Source organism: Rhinolophus sinicus, chromosome 3 (genome assembly GCF_057876585.1).
Source record: "Rhinolophus sinicus isolate RSI-liver-muscle chromosome 3, RSI-T2T, whole genome shotgun sequence".
Lineage (NCBI taxonomy): Eukaryota > Metazoa > Chordata > Mammalia > Chiroptera > Rhinolophidae > Rhinolophus > Rhinolophus sinicus.
In genome coordinates, this window is record NC_142503.1 from 179,012,215 (window position 1) to 179,031,025 (window position 18,811).

The 18,811-nt window shown below is 39.2% G+C and overlaps 1 protein-coding gene across 17 annotated transcripts in view; it reads left to right on the plus strand.

Moving 5' to 3' along the window:
* Positions 1–18,811, plus strand: part of TTLL5 (tubulin tyrosine ligase like 5) — a 241,367-nt gene that overhangs the window by 59,831 nt on the left and 162,725 nt on the right. For 13 of the 17 annotated variants that reach the window (XR_012494588.2, XM_074327187.2, XM_074327192.2 and 10 more), the window contains 6 exons: positions 3,551–3,632; positions 5,208–5,269; positions 6,450–6,544; positions 8,781–8,822; positions 18,186–18,299; positions 18,579–18,670. Coding sequence is in view for 16 of the 17 variants with exons in the window: in XM_074327187.2 (XP_074183288.2) it covers positions 3,551–3,632; positions 5,208–5,269; positions 6,450–6,544; positions 8,781–8,822; positions 18,186–18,299; positions 18,579–18,670 (487 nt within the window). In the remaining variant the exon portion in view is untranslated. The remainder of the gene's footprint in view (positions 1–3,550; positions 3,633–5,207; positions 5,270–6,449; positions 6,545–8,780; positions 8,823–18,185; positions 18,300–18,578; positions 18,671–18,811) is intronic. The other 4 variants (XM_074327191.2, XM_019733592.3, XM_074327194.2 and 1 more) reach the window with 1 other exon arrangement.

Sequence of the window (18,811 nt, forward strand, 5' to 3'; positions counted from 1 at the left end):
AAGGTAATAATAATAGAAGGTTGGATTAAAGAGAAACAGAGAGAAGAGATTTGGTGATGTGTTGGATTTGGGAGGTAGTGAAGAGAGTGTTTCCAGCTTTGGAGACTGGTGGATGGGTTACTGTTTTCCAAGTTGAAGAATAATGGGAAGCCAAACAGGTTTTGGGGGAAGATAACAAGTTGTGTTTTGTTGAGGGTTGAGTCCCTGTGGGATATCCTAGTGAAGTTGTCTAGAAGGCAGATGGAATTAATGGATTTGGTGTCCAGGAGACACTTGACTAAAGATGTAGATTTGACTATCATCATCATAATATTAATTGCAGCCATGAGAATACATGTGATTCTCAAGAAGAGAAGTAGAATTGAGAAGGAAAGAGACCTGAGGATGCCCCCCTGAGCAAACCTACCAGTGAATAGCTGGGCAGAAGAGAAGGAATGAAAGAAGGAGAGGAAGGAGGAGGAGAATCAGCAGAGAGCAGTGTCCTAGAAACAAGGGTGAAGAAAGTTCCAATAAGTAGGGGGTCCCGGTCAACAGTTTCAGGTGCTTGGGTTTAGCAGTAAGGCAGTGTTTGGTGATCATAGTGAGAACAGTCATTATTAGAGAGTGGGTGCAGAAGCAGTTTCTTAGGAGTTGGGGAGGGAATAGGCATGAAGAAAGGGAAGGCGGTTAAGTGTAGATGACATTTTTCCCCCAGAAGCTGCATTAAAGAAGTAGGGAGATAAGGTTTCTAATGTAAAGTAGGAAGTGGAGTCAAGCTACTTACCATCCACTAGTGTAAGTTTCAAGTTTGTTTTGATTTGGCTGGGCGCTGAAGGAACTATTTCTCACCGAAGAAAATTTTCCTGAGGAAACTGTTGATGAAGGTGGTAGCAACAGTTCTTCGAAAATACTTGCTCTTACTGTCATAATGAAGGCAACACAGAGGAACAAAAAGAGTAGCTCTCAGGGCTGGAAAAGCCTAGCTTGCCCGATCCTTAGATGACAGGAACACCGACGGGGTCATCCTGGATACTGAGTGTTTGAAATTCTAGATACTGCTGCTAAAACACAGCATTAAAAGGTGAGGCAGTTTGATATTCTCAGTACAACTTACGTCTTACTTTGTAAAACCTTTAATATCCACAGAAAAGACCAATCATAAGTTAAAAGGGTTATAAGGACTCTGGTAGCCTGCCAAAGACCCAAATTATTTTTCTCAAGCTGAGTTGATTATTTTAAGAAATAAACCTGATACGAAATGCTCTTTTCACCCCGTTTCTCTACCCCAGATCCAGCCTCACAGGTGAGCTGGGCTTTGCACCTTACTGTAATGCTGTCACATATTTATCCCACTCTTAAATGGTAGTAGATCCAAGCCTGGAGATACAGATTTAAAGCTGATTATGAAATTGTTTAGCACTGACAGGTTTTATTCACCCGAGTGAAAATTAAGTTGTTACTGTAAAGGATGTTTTCTCTCTTTCAGTCATTTTTTCTTTTTCTTTTTTTTTTAACTTCCCAGAATGTTACCTCTCAGCCTTTCAACTGAGATTCTTGGAATGTGCCTCTTAATTTGGGAAATAGTTAGGTAAATGTGTTGGCTGCTTAATGGATCTCAGTGATTGTTATTCTGATTTCCGTTTGTCTTCCTTTGTGGCTAATTCTGCAAATCTGATTAATATATGCATCCATTATTACTCTCACCCTGTTACTCATACTGTTATTGTCAGTAGTATCACCACTTTATGAAACAGTTGAATCATGTGCTTCAGCTTTTAAACACTGAAGAGAATGTTATTTTTCTTGAATCAGACTCACATTAAATTCTCTCTCGCTTGTGTGATATTAACATGGACTTGTGGATTTCGCTGTTAGGTTTTTCCATTTAAATGCCTCATTTACTGTAGTGCCGTATCACAAAAGATTTTTCTCAGATTGAAAGGGGAACATCCTGTGGCTGTAACAGCTATGGATTTGTTAACAACAGAAGATAGGCGAAGGGACTTTCTTTACATTTTAAAGTATAGATAATATGTGTTTTTTGTGTCGTTATGTGAAGGTGAATCCCAACTCAGACTCTTACCGTTTGTGATTATTTTTGCAAATTAAATGGAATCCTAAATAAGTACTATGGAAGCCAACTGACTCATGGAAACACGAGAGAGAATCTGAATATGAACGTCTACCTGGATCCATATTATATAAATAGGAATTCTGAGCATACTGATGATGTTGATAAATGGTGACTAATAGGGAGCTCAGAGAGACCGAAGGATGCTAAAGAAAGATCAGAGAAATGATGTCCCCAAGTTCTGCAGTGAATCCACGGTCGAGTCATGAGGAGGACCCAGGTTTTCTGATGCCTATTCTGGGATTCTTGGTATTACATCAGACTTCCTGTTCTAGAAGAGAGTCTTAAGCACCATCTCTTCAGAAGCCTGCATTTATTTTTTTATGTTTCTGAGAGGATTGAGAAATGGGAAAATCCTTACAGTAAAGAAATTTGTTTCAAAATTAATTTCTTGAAAATAGCTGGTTGTGTTCTGTGCGTGTGAGCTGTGGCCTGTGACCTCGGGTTGAATTGTAAGGGAAGCTAGTCTTTTCTCCTGGAAAGAAGGTATAAACAGTGTGGGGGAGGCAGTAGGATATTTGGGAATGAGTGGGAATTCTGAAAGTCTGATACACTTGATAACTGTATACCAAGAATGACCATGGAGAGGGTCTCATACTAACGAGAGTAAAGGTTGCCAGGTTAGGTTCCACAGTTGGCCTCTCACCCCTGCATTCTGGGAGAAAAGCTTGCTGATGGTTCTTGCTTTGCTCTTTGCAACAGTTGGGGAGTGAAGGGGAGAGAATCAGTCAAGAATCCAGAAGCAGTGGAAATTTGATCTCTGGCTCCATCCTGGAGGTGCAACATGGCTGAAATAATATTAGTGATACAATATGGCTTGTTACAGTCCTGCTCTGCGGCCACTGGCTCTCTCCTTTTTGGGCCAGTGCATTTTATTTGTTGTCTTCAAAGGGAAATTGAAACCATAGGGGAGGGGACAGAATAAATATATTTTGCACTTAGGTGACTTCTTGACCTAGGTTGCAATAGCAAGATCTTGTTTTAAGAAAATGTGATGGGAGGATCCTAGAGAGATACCTTCAGTAGATGTTTCTGTTTGCAGAGTGCAGTGGGGGGGGGGGGGGGCAATCCAGAACAAGCCCAAAGTAGCGCTGACATTGGATGCACTTGTTGCCATCCTTTTCCCAACCTTTTTTCCTCTGTAAGCACAGCAGAACCATGCTTGTTAGCCTCTAGAGTAAGGACACTTTCTGTGTAGAACTTAGCAATGTCAGTAGAGTAGATGATAAAAACAGTGGCATTTTATAGCATTGTTTTCATACTATCTCTAGAGCTTGATTAATTTCTTTTGAACTTAGAATCTTTGCTTCTACTTCCACTTATTACTTATACTCAGCAAGTTTCTAGGCCTCTGATGGAAGTTGACTGGATTGAATCTTCCAGATCGTTGGCTGTGACATGGAAAATGATTTTGTGTGTTGTATTACATTGTATTTCTAGAACTCTATGGCTTTGACGTGCTCATAGATTCCACTCTGAAGCCATGGTTGTTGGAAGTGAATCTCTCTCCTTCTTTGGCCTGGTAAGTAGTCGTTCCATCTATTAGAGAAGGATAAACCTCCAATGAGTAGCACCAAACCCCCTTTTTTTTTTGGGGGGGGTCATTTTTCTTGGCACTAGGAGACCCCCCCACCCCCAGGTCTTAGATAGAGATGTCTTGAATTTCTAAATATGGGGGATTTGTGGTATGTTGTCAACGTCCATGTAGCAATCAGGGATCCCTGTCTTAACTAGTGAATTTGTGCTCTATGTTTACCGTCTTATTAGGCTTTTAAAGGATGCTTCTTGCATTCATTTTCATCCCCCTGTTCTCTCTCTCTCTCTCTCTCTGTCTCTGTCTCTGTCATTTGTCGGTGTTCTGCTAAGGCTAAAGAAATGCATGAATATAAATAAATACATTATTGTCTTTATTATAAAAGGTTTATACAGACTGAAGTCCACATATACTATAAAGATATAGAGCTGGGGCCTACGGTACTGTATATAATAGCTGGTCCTTTTGACCTGTTCATGTTCTGGTGTCCATCTGAGATTAAAGTCTAAAACTTGAAACAATTAAAAATTTTTTTTAAACTTATTATTCTGAAGAAGGAAAGAAATTTGTTTTTCTATACCAGAGAATATTGTGCTCATATCTGCAGCTACAGCCAGAGTTTGTTCGCTATATACTTCTCTAAACAGCTAGAGATTTATTCCAGAGACCACCCAGCTGCTGCATTTTTAAGGATGAGAAATATTGGCAAAATGCCAAGCAACCGGATAAAGACAAGTTGACTACTTTGTGGGGTGGGAGTTTGGCTTAACCCCAGTAATAAGGTGTGGAGCTAGATAGTACACATGCTTCAGATGTTGTGTTACATTTTTGTTCAGTCAGCGTTTCGCAGATTTCCCAGCACGGTACATCATACAGTGTTAGAGATCCCCAGCATGGTGTTTTGGGCCCAGCAGCCAGAGTGATCTGGTTCATGGAGACACACCTCCACACCACAGCCAAGATGGCTGTCACCGCCACAGGGCGGCCTCCAGCTTTCTGTCCCTGTTGTTCTGTTTGCATGTGGGTTCCTGCTGCAGCATCTGGTGATACTTTGGTATAGCTTGCACTTTTTTGCCCTCATTTACAAGCCTGTAAGCTTAAAAAGATTGATTTAGAACAGAAAATGAGGCCTTTGAAAAAGTACAAAGATGGCCAAAGTTTCTTCTGTTATGTGTGAATGTGTTTTGACTACTGCAGCAGTAAAAAAGGATTTGAAGGGTGGGCGCACTCGTGCAGGAACCTCTGAAATCCACAGTGATAATGAAGCAGTATTCTTGACTTGTGCAAAGTGGGAATTAATTGCACAAGACCTCTGGAATAAAAGGATTGCACGTCAGGGAGTTAATGCCTTGGTGCTGGGCCTGCCTTACAGAGGATGAGTTTAACACCGGGCTTTTATTTCTAGTATCTTTGCCCAGATTTCTTTTTCCACGGATTTGCTGTGCTTTATGTGTTGCAGCTCATTGACATTTGGAAGCTTTGCTGTATTGGGGCCCGTTAGGGGCAGCTATTCTGTTAACCTATAAAATTATCGATTGCTCTTTTCTTTCTCTGTTCTGTCAGTGATGCACCTCTGGACCTAAAGATTAAAGCCAGTATGATTTCCGACATGTTCACTGTTGTAGGTGAGTACTAGTGTTTTCTGAAAACTCACATAAAAGTTACCCAGCGCGTCCATTTTCTCAGGCTCTCTAGGTGTTGCCAACTGGCAGTTCCTAAGCCATGCTGGATATGCTGGATGTTTTGTACTAAAAAAATTATATTTTCAGGGAAGTGTTTATGTGTTTCTACTCCCCCTGGCTCCATCCTGTCCTGAGGTTGAACCACAACTAGGGCTGAGACCTAATTCCTGGGCACAGGACTTAGGAGCTGAGGAAGAGTGTTAAGTACAGAGCTGGAGAAAGTATATTTTTCTCTGAGCTCGGATGGTGAGACCCACTGAAGAAGCTTTGTTACAAAGGAGACGGGCTGTACTTCTGCTGGACAGGCTCTACTGGTGTCAATAAGATCTTCTGTGGTAGTTCTAGCTGAAAGAGTTATCATTGCAGCAGCGCAAGGAAGACATCCCCTTTGGAGTAGATAAGCCAGACCTGTGAAATGGAGATGGGCAGTCAGGGGGGTATAGTGTGGGTTTGTTGTTGTTAAAAAGTACCCTAAAAAGACGTAATAAAATATGTTTGAAATGAACTAGTACTTGGTGTACCAGCATATGCTGTAAAACTTAGCTATTTTCCTTTGTCGGGAATCTGCTTCTTTTTAGGATATAAGTGAAATTTGCCCAAACCTAATTTCTTAAGCAATAGATCAGCTGCAAAACCCATTTTGAAAGTTGCCAGTAGACCACCTTCAGCAGTTCCAGAAGTGGATCCTGTAACAGGACAAGACTCCTCACTTGCTTCTGGATTGTCCCGATAAAAACATCATTTCCCAGTTACTATCCAGGAAGTCACTTTTTAATAATTTGTTTTTATTAGCAACTGTATGTTTCTAAATGGTGGTTTGCACCTTTGCCCTGAAGTTCATCAAAACTCGACGTCTCTTTCTTCCATCAGAATCACATTTCAACTCCCCAACAAGGAAGGTTGATTTATCTGCATATCTTCCTTTCTTGTTCTCTCCAGTTATGGTGGTTCGAGTTCAAGTGGAGAACGTATATGGGAGAGTCCTGTCTAATCCTTTTGAGGATGGATCTCTGTAATATTTATGACAGTGAAACTGAGTTAGTACATCTAAAGAAAAGGTGCGGCTAAACCTGCTAATTTCTTAGAAAATGGCAGGTTTTAACGTTTCCCATTTCCCATTCAGGATTTGTGTGCCAAGATCCTGCCCAGCGGGCATCAACGCGGCCAATTTATCCCACCTTTGAGTCTTCCAAGCGTAACCCTTTCCAGAAACCTCAGGTAAGCAAATTCAGCAGCCGGGAACCCAACGGAGGCTTACTGGAAAGTGGAGGCTGATGCAAATGAGTGAGCTGAACTTCCACGGATATGAGGTCACTTAGAGCAGGAGAATTTGGGGATCATTCTAGACAGCAGGCCGTTATATTCAGCTGTGGCTAATAGCTCACGCTTTCAATGCTTACAGATGAACTTACTCTCTGCCTTTTTTTTTTAAAATTCTTTTCCCATTTTTTCCCCTTTCTCTCTCTTTTTAAAAATCACCCTCCCCCAAAAAAATTGCTATAATTGTAAACAAAGCACAGAGAGGGAGCCTACAAATTCTTCATCATTACTCTGTCACATTCTTTTTGATCTTCAGACTGGCTTCATAAATAAGATGCTCAATTGAAATAATATCTTTTCTACAACTGACTCTCTTCAAAAGAACCCTCAGTGGTGATGAGGTGTTGATAGAGCTTAAATGAGATGAAATGCCTTCGGAAACGTGTGCGTGTCTGAAACATCATCATTTGATCAAGCGCTGCTGCAGTCTTTGTGTGCTCTGCATTTTTGTTCCAGTGAAGCCAATCAGCTAATCATTCTCTCTGCTCATTTCCACCATCTAATCAGGCCTGCCTGTCTAGATCTGGCTAGTTTTCACTCCTGTTTCTTTGCCTTTAACATTTCTTCTTCCCTAGAAAGTCCACCTTCCTCCTCTCTCCACATCTGGATTGATTACCTCACCTGCTCAGAAGTTTGGAGATTGTTTCCTATTAAATCCATCCCACTCTGTCATGACTTTTACTTTTCATTTCGTTATTATTTACTTGTTCTCTGTTACATTGTTTTGCATTCACTGCTTTGTTGCTTTTAAATTGTCCAGTTCCCTTGTGCTGGCTTGTAAGCTCTTTGAAGGTAGAAACAGCTTCTTCTCTCCCTCTTTTCCTTGTCCCTGTCCCTTCCTCTCCCATTTCCACTCCCACCCTGCACTAATCCCTTGTCTCCTCCCTTCTCCTCCCATTCCTTTTTCTCCTCTCCTTCCTTTTGCTTGCTGGTCTCATTTAGAGGAGTGCTATTTCTGCCTGCCAAGCGCAGGTCATGTTATTTACTCAGATAGCTTCATCAGAACAGGGTTTGCAAACTCAAGTGCCTGCAGGGGCTGCAGGCAGACAGTGTAAATGAGGAAATCGGGCCAGGTGTAATACAGCTGAGTGATGTGACTGCAGGAGACTGGAGAGTGAATGCCCCCTATAAAAAGGGGCAGCTAGGTATGTTATTCGTGTGCTCTAGCTGATCTTTGCCAGGTATGCGTGTGAGCCAAGTGTTGTCAGGTTTCCCTACTGTCAAGAGAAATCAGAAATCTTGCTTTAAAATATCGGCAACTAGTTCAATAGTTGATCATTAAGAGCAAACATAACACGTCTCTGTGCTGGGTTCCGTCCATGGTCTGCCTACCTGTGACCTCCCGCGCTAGACAGTGTCATGATGTAGAACAGGGTGTACTGTATTTTAAGGGGTGCTGGGTTAGCAGTAAAACCAGGCAGTAAGGGTGTATGCGATCAGTCCATCATCACAGATCAAAGGGTTTGCTTTAACTTTTAATAAGAAAAAGTAGAGGATTAACCTAGGTGCCTTAGGAAAACTGAACTTAGGCAGTCGCGTTCCTTTGCAAATTGTTTTCCTGCAGTATCTGTGGCAAGAGCCACAGCGTTGTGTATAAAGGATTGTGGCAGCTTTCACAAAGTTGCTGCCAAGTTGCAGTCTAGGGGTCGCTGTGTGTCAGTATTGGATGAATTTATCCCTTTTCTTAGCTTCTCTGTCAGCTTTTATTGGTGACTCTTTGCAAATCATAGCGAATCGATCACCATTTGTTTTGCTACCTGGTAGGTAAAAGCATGACCTCATCCATAAGTGGCCTATAGGACATTTATTAAAGGCTAAAGAAACTATAGATTACCTTTGCTCACTGTGTTCAACACATTTATCAGAGGGAGCAGTTAACGTCAGGGTCTTCAGTACGTGAAAGTAGGATTGTGTCCTCAGTGGTAAGAAGGTGAAACTGAGTTAGATGTGCCATTGGAGAAAGCAGTGTGAAAAATAAATGCTCGAATATTCCAAGCACAAAGCGTAGGTCTCTTCCTTTTGGTTTCTGCACGGAGATCATCTTTTCCTTTTTTATATCACAGATGTAGGAGTTGGAAAATACAGGCATGTTAGGAGAAGATAAGGCTTTATTCCATTTTTCTGTCTTTTATAGCGTCCAGTATCTGCACAGTTTCAGTCATCAAATCCCAAACAGGTAAGTTCTGGATCATTTGGAGACTTCATTCAAATTTTTATTTCCATTCCTCAAATGGAAAGTCTTTTAGCTTTAGTCTTTCACAGTACATATTTTATGCACCTGCTTTTTGAACAGTTTAATAACATAAAATAGAGTGCATGAAAATGAATGCACAGAGGTCTTTTGGGATAGAGACTCTAAGAGTAGAGGTTGCAGGAATTTATGGATCCTCTTTTCCTGATAGTGATTATGTTGTGATGGAGGCAGTAGAATTGAAATGATGAGCATGGTTTAGAGGCATATCTATTGCTTTGACCAAAATATTCCAGAAAGGAAGTACCAGTAGTTCACAAGTAACCTTTCTTTTGTTCAGACATCTTATTGTCAGTAGTTTAATACTGGAAACGTTTTCACATTGGGTATTGGGCAGTATTCGAGTTTCTCAACAGATGGCATTTGTTATATGTAGTGATTTGCAGTTTTATGAATCTTAGAAACTCTGCTATAGTTAATGTCTCAGATGCTATCTACTAAATAAAGACAAAATATTTTATCTCCACTTCTTATGATCAGCATCTGTCTTCTTACCGCGCTAGTTAGCAGTATTTGAGATTAACCGTTGCTTTCTTCCATGCAGATTTTTTTTAACATCTTTTTGAAGTGTTAGGGTAGCAGTGAGAGTCCTGCTTCTGCTATTTGATGCTTTAATATGAGCGATGTAGATATTTCATACATAAGTGTGTCACTTGCAACTATTAGTTCCAATATATATATATTTTGGCATTTGTGCTCTCTGATGCAGTTTCTGGTAAGCCCAGAAGCTTGAATTGTAACTTCCTCAGGTACTGTTTTTGATGAAGTGATTTACATGGCCTATATGAATTCAAGAAATGAAAAAAAGATTTAACTGGTTGTCTTGTCTAGTATTTGGTAACTGGTTAATGTGGTTCTGTAACATGAGTTTTGGTGTCTGGTAGAATTCAAAACTCTGATATTTAATGTTTTATATTTAGCAAGTAACTACCTAAGTGTGATAGCTGCTCTCCATGTCAAACAAACACTACCTCTGCCCCCCCACACACAATCCAAGGCTGTTGACTTCAAAGAGCTTACGTTATAAGTATCTCTTGAACTAATCTACTTAAGGAGAACATTAAAAGTCTTATTTCATAACCTTCAGAATTTGCCTCCAAAGAAGGATCTTTTTGATACGTAATTCCAACCTTACTCTCCTTTTCCCCAATTGTAACTCTCGTCCATCTCGGCTTATTGCTGGAATTGTCATCGGTTGCAATAGCCCGTGCATGAGCAAGGCCTCTGTCTAGTAGTTATGTACGTGCGCTCTGCTGATGTGACACGGAGCCCTTCTGGTTTTGTTCAGCCAGCTTTTTACATGTTGAATTCTTTGACTCTCGCTGTTCTTTGCAATGTTCTACTTTGTCACTGTCTTTTCTGGTCATGAAGCACTCTTCACTCCATGGTTGTTTCGTCAGAGCTAAGTGAAAAAAGAGAAGAAAACAAAGTCTCTGCTCCGGCCATTTAGACTGTCAAGTGTTCTTTCTCTGTTGCTGTCAGATCGTGAAGTCAACAGTCCTTTTCCTGTTGTCGGTGACTGTTCCTTTTTAATCCATTATCTCTTTGTACATTTCTTCCTTCTCTTGAATGCTATGGTTCAAATTTTCCATTCACCAGAAATTACTTTCCAGTGTACCCAGGCAGGTGGCATGGTCTTGTGGAAAGAACATGAACTTTAGAGTCATATAGACCTGGGTTCAAGTTTGCTCTGCTGATAACTGTTAATAACTGTTAGACCTCGGGCAAGTTCCCGTAAGTCTCTGAGGCTCACGTCCCACATCTGTCACATGAGAATAATAATACCGAACATGGAGTTTTGGTGAGAAAGAAATTACAAAATACAGGTAAAATATTTAGGATAGATATGGACACATAGTTTACCTTCAGAAGATTTAGTCCCCTTCACACTTTTAAATCCTGTTGATTTTTCCTTTCCCCATTTGATAGCCAGTATCTGGTGTTATTTTGATACTCGTTTCTCAGTAGTTATGTTTTTCTCATTTGCTATCATCCACAAATACAAATAAATTACTTTATTATTTATTTATCCATCCTCCCAGACATTAATGAAGAGTCTAAATAATGCTTAATATTCATTTTGGAAGTCACTACCTAACTTGATTCATTGCTATTTATCTTTTCCTGCAGTTACGTCTTTCAACTATTGTCAGTTTTTGTTGGTGTATTTTATTCATTATATTATGACATCAACCCCTAATTGGAAATACGATTTTGAATAAAAATTTTATGAAATTTTCACAAATGCTTCTGTAAAATCCAAAGACATTAAATATATTTGCTATATTCCCTTTTTAAAAATTTTGTCCTAAAAATAAAAATTTTAAAGTATGTTTTAACAAATAAAACAGTCTTCATACTACTATATATTTCATGAGCCCATTAAACTCCAAATGTTTATGGATTTTTTCCTTTTCATATTTGTTCCATTATTTTACTAGGGATTCAAGTTAGACTTACCAGGCGGTAATCACCAGGTGCATACTTCTTACATTTTTGAAGATTGGTACCTGATTTGTTTTTTCAAATCCTCTGGTACCTCCTCAGTTCTTGATTTTTCGAACATACTTGTAAGTGATTTTGGTAAGGTTTTTTTCTTTTTTCTTTTGGTTTTTAAAGCCAGTTCCCTTAATAACAAGATGCATGTCTCTCCGACCTGCTGACTTATATTTATTCCAAATTTCCAGATGTTGCATCTCTCTTTTTTTATTGTGGCTCTAAGCCTACTTACTTCCCTCCTCCCAATTTCAAAGTATACTTCTGGTTATCATTACATTTAAACCTTCTCTATTAGCTTTTTTTTTCTTTTTTCTTTTTTTTTGGTCTATTTCCACCCAGAATTATTCATGTTAGGTCCTTTTTGTTCATTTTCTTTAACTTGATATCATTAGTTCATTTTGCTTTGTAAACTTGATTTTACCTTTTATTTTCTAGATGACAAGGCACATCACATATAAATTGAGCTATTTCTAGTTCATTTGTTTTTAACACAGAATTTCAAACTTTGTAAAACTACATTGGGACATTTTTATTCTTTGCATGTGTTTTCTGTCAAACAGATTTTGTTTTTGCCCCTCAATAATGATATTTTTTAGCATACTTCAGCTGTTTTCATACATTTTGTCCAGTTCTTCTCATTACTAGTGCTTGCTAGCTTTCTTTAAGCTGAAAGTCATTTTTCTGATTCAACATCTGTTTCTTACTGCTTTGAGCGGGGACAGGTGGTTCCTTGTCTCGATAATTTCACATTCTCAGTCATTTCTTTCCTAGCAATAAAGGTCAGATGTGTAAAGGTGCTTTCTCTGGGTATATTTCTGAATATGGTAACCTAACATCTTTGATTGCATGTTCCATGGCAGAATTCTTACCTGGATAGTCATTCGGCAGTTCCAAGTCTATCTGAGCTCCCCGTCGTTTACATCATGGGTCAGCTAGCCAGAAGCAGTGTTTCTCTTTAAGTTCACAGGTCTTTATTTCCTTAGTATATTCAGTCAATCCATGAGAATACGTGGATTTATTCTATCTACCACCCAGAGAAATGTAATTGAGTTGATGTGTCCAAAGTCAAAATGACAGAAGGACTTGCATTTGGACTGTTCTGCTCTTGTTTTTGACCGTTCTGACAGTCCAGTTGGTCTGATTCCTTTTTTCTTTGCTTTACTTTTAATCCCCATGTATGTCTCCTTGGCACTCATGCACATTATTTCTTCTTCTTCTCTGCCTTCTCCTGGTGCTCTTCCCCCTTCTCTTTCCTCCTCTTCCTCCTCCCTTTCCTCCCCTGTCTTACTCTTTCTGCCCCTTCTCCCTCTGGTCTCCCCTTTTCTCGCTGCCTTTTCTCTCACATGTGTCTATAATTTAGGTCTCATTCCTTAATAGTTCATTTCATTAACAAATATTGGTAGGATTCAGCCAATGGTTTAGGATAATAATGTGTTGTTTTTCTATAAATACATTTTATTAATCAGTACAGCAGATAGTATGTGTTTTTTTTTTAAATTAAAGTTTATTGGGGCGACAATTGTTAGTAGTTACATAGATTTCAGGTGTACAATTCTGTAATACATTGTCTATACCTCACATTATGTGTTGACCCAGAGTCAGTTCTCTCTCCCTCACCACATATTAGACCCCGTTTATCCTCTTCTAGAGCCCCGCTCCTCCCTCCCCCTTACCCTCTGGTAACCCCTAAATTATTGTCTGTGTCTATGAGTTTTTGTTCTTTCAATTGTTTGTCTTGTTCTTCTGTTGTTTTTGGTTTATATACCACATATCAGTGAAATCATATGGTTCTCTGCTTTTCCTGTCTGACTTCTTTTGCTTAGCATTCTAATCTCAAGATCCATCCATGTTGTCACAAATGGTCCTATTTCATCTTTTCTTACCGCCAAATAGTATTCCAAGCAGATAGTATGTTGATTTAAAAAATTCTCTCTAATGTCAAATATATTGAAAAGTTGAGATTGGCAAAATGCTTTTGACTTTCTAGTCTGATATTTTCTAGCAGCTTCCCCCAAAGATACAGGAAACCTGGGTGCATTTTAGAGAGATATTTGAGATACCTAGACTTCAGTAGTGACAACGTTTCTCGTCCCTCTCCCTCTCAGCCTTTTTAATAGTTTAGATGGAAATAGACAAATGAAGAGATTAAAGAAGTTTCTAGCCATGTTTTTTCTCTTGGAGTTGCAGTGACATTTTCTTGCAGCCTGGTGATATTGTGGCAATAAAGGAGTAAAGCCATTAGCTTTATGGGAGTTAGCAGTTGGGGCAGTCATCATTAACAAGCACCATTACCCCTCAGCCCTTTCCTTTCCTTTTTCCAACCTCCCAAGTTCCCTAGCCAGGAGCACCTGCCAGAATTCCTACCTGTCCCACCCAAACAGCCCATAAAATGCACACAGTAGCTAGAGTTACAATTGTGGGCTGTGAGTAACAAAAGAGTGGTGTGAATGTGTATGGGAGGCAACTCTTTGAAAGTGACTGACAGCGAAGGTTAAGAATTTTTGGGGTGCTAATTCATTGTTTACGGGAGTAGGTTTAGATTAGTAGAGGAAAGTTGCAGCATCGTTATATTCCCAGTCTCTGGAAACCAGGAATATCGTTCATCATGAAGCAGTTCCGCAAAGATGAAAATTAGGTCCTAAAAAGCAAAAAAAAAAAAAAAAAAAGGTTAAAATAAAAATATGAAAAGATGGTGTAGATGCTTGACCACTGCACTGTACACCTGAAACTAAAGTTGGATACAATTGCATGTCAACTATAGTTTAATACATATATAGTCATGGGATATATATCTATATAGATAGATAGATAGATAGATAGATAGATAGATAGATAGATAGATAGCATAGGGAATAGAGTCAATGGAATTGTAATAGATACATACGACGTCAGAGGGGCAATAGATTGGAGTGGGGTTTTCACTATTGCATTGTTTTGTACACCTGAAACTAATAAAAACAATATATGTAAAAAGAAAAATGAACAACAAATAAGAAAACATAGACCGATAATTTAAAAAAGACAACAAAAAATGAACAACAAAAACAAAAAGACAAAAATCATAAATTTAAAAAACAAAAATTGGAGCTACTCATTCGATGTTATTCAGCAATGTTCTTATAAATATGCCCATGTGTTCCTTAAAACAATCCTAATAGGTAATAACTATTTCTTAAGATATTTTTATTATTAACCTTTTAATACAGAGTTTAGTTGATCAACACTTTTTTTCTCAAAATTCAAAATTTTAGTTCTTTTCTTATTGGGGAATATTGGGGAACAGTGTGTTTCTCCAGGGCCCATCAGCTCCAAATCATTGTCCTTCAATCTTGTTGTAGAGGACGCAGCTCAGCTCCAAGTCCACTCGCCGTTTTTAATTTTAGTTGCAGGGGGCGCAGCCCACTATCCCAGGCGGGAATTGAACCAGCAACCTTGTTGTTGAGAGCTCCCGCTCTAACCAACTGAGTCTTCCAGCCACCCCTCTGGAAGCTCAGCTGCAGCTCTGTGGAGGGCACAGTTCACTGACCCATGTGGGAATTGAACTGGCAACCCTGTTGTTAAGAGCTCATGCTGTAACCAACTGAGCCATTCAGCCACCCCCAAAATTTTAATTCTTAATTATGAAAAATTTCAAAAATATTCAAAAACAGAAAACACAATGGACCCCCATATATTTATTCATCACCCAAATTTAACAATTATAAAGATTTTGCCATATTTGCTTAACTTATTCCTTTTTCCAACATTTTAAAATAACATTCTTTTCTAAAATGCTTAATCTTTATTATACCATTTTAATGTATGCTTATTTCGTGCTCTCCTTACATAATTTCAGAGGACTCTTAAATAGTGTGAGGTGATGAGGCAACTTGAATTTGGAGGAGTTACTGCCAGTGGCTTTCTGATCAGAATCATGCTGTTCCATGTGAAGTACATGAGTAGTTTCAGCAACCAATAAGTAGTGTGTGACAATTGTGGCTGCTTGCTCAAGGGTTGTGAAAGAATTCACGAGGCAGGTAGAAATACAGAAGGAAGATTTATTAAACTAAAGGATCTCTGGGCAGAGTCTGCTGGAAACTATTGCGTCAAGTCTTTGTTTCCCCTGAAGTTTTATATTTTCTAATCAGGATGGAAATTGCTTCGGCCTGTGGTGGGATTTTCTGTTGAGTTGGCTTTGTCCATTGGGGTGGGGGAAGTAGTTAAACTGGTTATCGCCACCTTTGCATATGTTCCGTAGATTTAAGTTGAAGCCAGGAGTGGATCCCATGCAGATGCAAAACCTCTCTAAGGTCATAGGGCGAGCATGGCTGAAGTAAACAGAACCACTGAAACTAGTATGCCTAGTAAGTGCACAGCAAGCAGACCCATCAAGGCCTGGCAGAAAGGAGGCAAAGAAAAGAAAGAAAAGAATACTTTCAAAAAAATCCCAAACTAAATTAAATTACACCTGCTAATTCGAATTATACCTGAGATCCAAATCTTACAATAGAAGATCTAGTGCCACCATTACAATCCCCCCTGTCTCATCAACAATGAAAAAAGTCTTCAAAGTATCCATTAATATTTTGGCTTTTCCAAATTATACACTAAATAAGCATTCACACTTCAAGGTGTTTTTTAATGATTATATTGATTCTCTCCTAACTCTTTAAACTTTATGCTTGATTCCCCTTTCATCCCAACATGTACTGTTTAATGTGTTCCCAGAGATTGGAAGGGAATTAAAATTTTCCCCAAAATCTTCTGTAAAGTTTTATTCTAACCATGATTAACCCCTGTGTTAGCACATTCATTCATTTATTTATTGGTTCAACAAATATCTATTGAGCTCCTACTCCATGCCAAGTATTGTTCTGGGTGCTGAAGATACTCCAGAGGCAAAGTTAAACAGATAAAGTCTCTGCCTTCACATGTTGCTTATATCTGCTGATTCCATGGATTTTCTTTATATAGGTATCTCATCATGGAGTTGCCTACCAGAAAATCTATTTTTTATAACTCCCATGCTAGTTTTGAAGATTAATATATATTGGTCTCCCTTGTGTCCAAAGGTAAATATAGTTGTTTGTATACAGGGATGTATTAGTCAGCTCAGGCTGCCATAACAAAATACCATAGATGGTGTGGCTTAAACCATAGAAATTTATTTCTCACAGTTGAGGCTGGGAAGTCCAAGATCGAGGTGGACTTCCCAGCCTAATGTTCAGGGAAACATTAGGGTTAACTAGTATGCATAGTAAGTGTACAGCAAGCAAACCCATCAAGGCCTGGCAGGGGGAATTGTAATGATGGCACTAAATCTTCTATTTTAAGATTTGGATCTCAGGTATAATTCGAATTAGCAGGTGTAATTTAATTTAGTTTGGGATTTTTTGAAAGTATTCTTTTCTTTCTTTTCTTTGCCTCCTTTCTGCCAGGCCTTGATGGGTCTGCTTGCTGTACACTTACTATGCATGCTAGTTTCCCCTCTCCAGGGTTGTAGGTGGCCACCGTCGCACCATGTGCTCCCGTGATCTCTGTGCTTGAACAGAGAGAGAGTGCACGCTCTTTGCTGATCCTTCTTTTAATGGCACTGATTTCATCAGACCAGGATCTCACCCTCCGGACCTCATCTAACCCTCATGTTTCCCCGAAACGCCATCTCCAGATACCATCACATTGGGGGTTAGGGCTTCACCATGGGAATTAGAGGTGACACAGACGTTCAGTCCATAACAATGAGTATCGCTGAAAAGATCAAAAGTTAGTTACCAAAATGGCTTTCCATAGATAGTCTGCACAAAACAAAAAATAAATACGGTAAAAGCTCCTGACAGTGGGGCTTCTTTTCTCTGGTCAAAGTTACTTCTAGGGATTTAGAAAGTCAACTTGCACCCACAGTTCTTGAATTATTTCTGATTCTTCCTGCTCAAAAGATCTGTCTCATTTTATTAGTCAGTTCATCTATTTCAATAACACTGCATTCTCATGCTTTGTACCATAAGGCTTCCCTTGTTACCTTTGTATTTCTCTGCTCACGGAACATCAGAGTCGCTTAAAACATTTGTTCTCAGGTGACCTTTCTGATCACCCTTCAGACGGGGAAGTAGCCCAAATCATCTTTGGGGATCCGTGATGAGCATGATGCATTTGTTTGCCTCTGTTGAATGCCCAGGGCAGTCATCCTTGACTCAGGTCTCTTAGAAGTCCAGCAGCCACAGTATTTCTCAAGTTGTAGTCTTTTGGTCACAGCTCTTTTATGTGTCACTGATGACTCTCATCTCAGTATTTCCCCCCTCAAGTTCAAAACATCCCACAGCCAACTTTTTCATCTGTGACTTAATATATTGCTCCTTGGTTTTCTGTCTTATATCTTAGTTCTTCTAATTCTCCTTCCCCAGTGTTGAAGAGAATGTAGTTATTTACTGAAATACATACACATTTAATTTTATATTGAAGGTATTTTCAGATTTTTTTCTCGTATTCTTGAAAATATTAGATGTATTCTAAACCAAGATTCAGAGTAACCACTAGGTTAGAAAGACATATAGACATCTTTCTTTTTTTTCTGCTTGTTTCTCTCAACCCAAAGTGTTTTCCTACTCTTCTCTTTTCTTGCCTTTGATTTTACTAGCTTTCCTCTATTTTCCAGGGTTTCAGACTAAGAGATTAATTATAGAAAATGGGCTTTGTATTTGAGCTTATGCATGTTGGGAAAGGTAATGTCGTCGAGTGACTGAATGGAGGGAAATGAAGAAAGATGACGAAAATGATTTTTGTTTGTTTGTTTTTCTTTTTCCTTCTTCTTAGCGTTCCCGTCCACTCTCTGCCAGTGACGCGGAGATGAAAAACCTTGTGGGCTCAGCCCGGGAGAAGGTGCCGGGGAAGTTAGGTGGTTCTGTGCTTGGTCTGTCAATGGAGGAGGTAAAGATAACTCCATTTCAGGCTTTTGTGGGTTAACACAGGGTTCAGTGAAAATTAGTGAGTTATTCATAACATTCATAACAAACTAATATTTTACGTATATTGAAAAGAGAAAGATTCAAGATGGGGGACATATCTTCTCAGAAAACAGCATCTTAAGTGGAATTAATTCCTCCCTCATGCTTTTTTCATATTCTTGGGTCATAACTCTCTTCCTCAGACCTATAATCACATGGATTCCAGTTTTCATTTTATTTTATTTTCCCTCCCTCCATGCAGATAAAAGTTTTGCGGAGGGTGAAGGAAGAGAATGATCGGAGAGGTGGATTTATTCGCATATTCCCTACATCAGAGACGTGGGAAATATATGGGTGAGGTGACTACCTTTTTTTTCTTTTTTAATCCGTCCCTCAGGTCCACAGAATTGGATTAATTGTGACACAGTGTCCTTGCTCCCCACATAGTGCCTTTCTTTTTTTGTTTATTTTTATGAGAATGTGAATATTACCCAA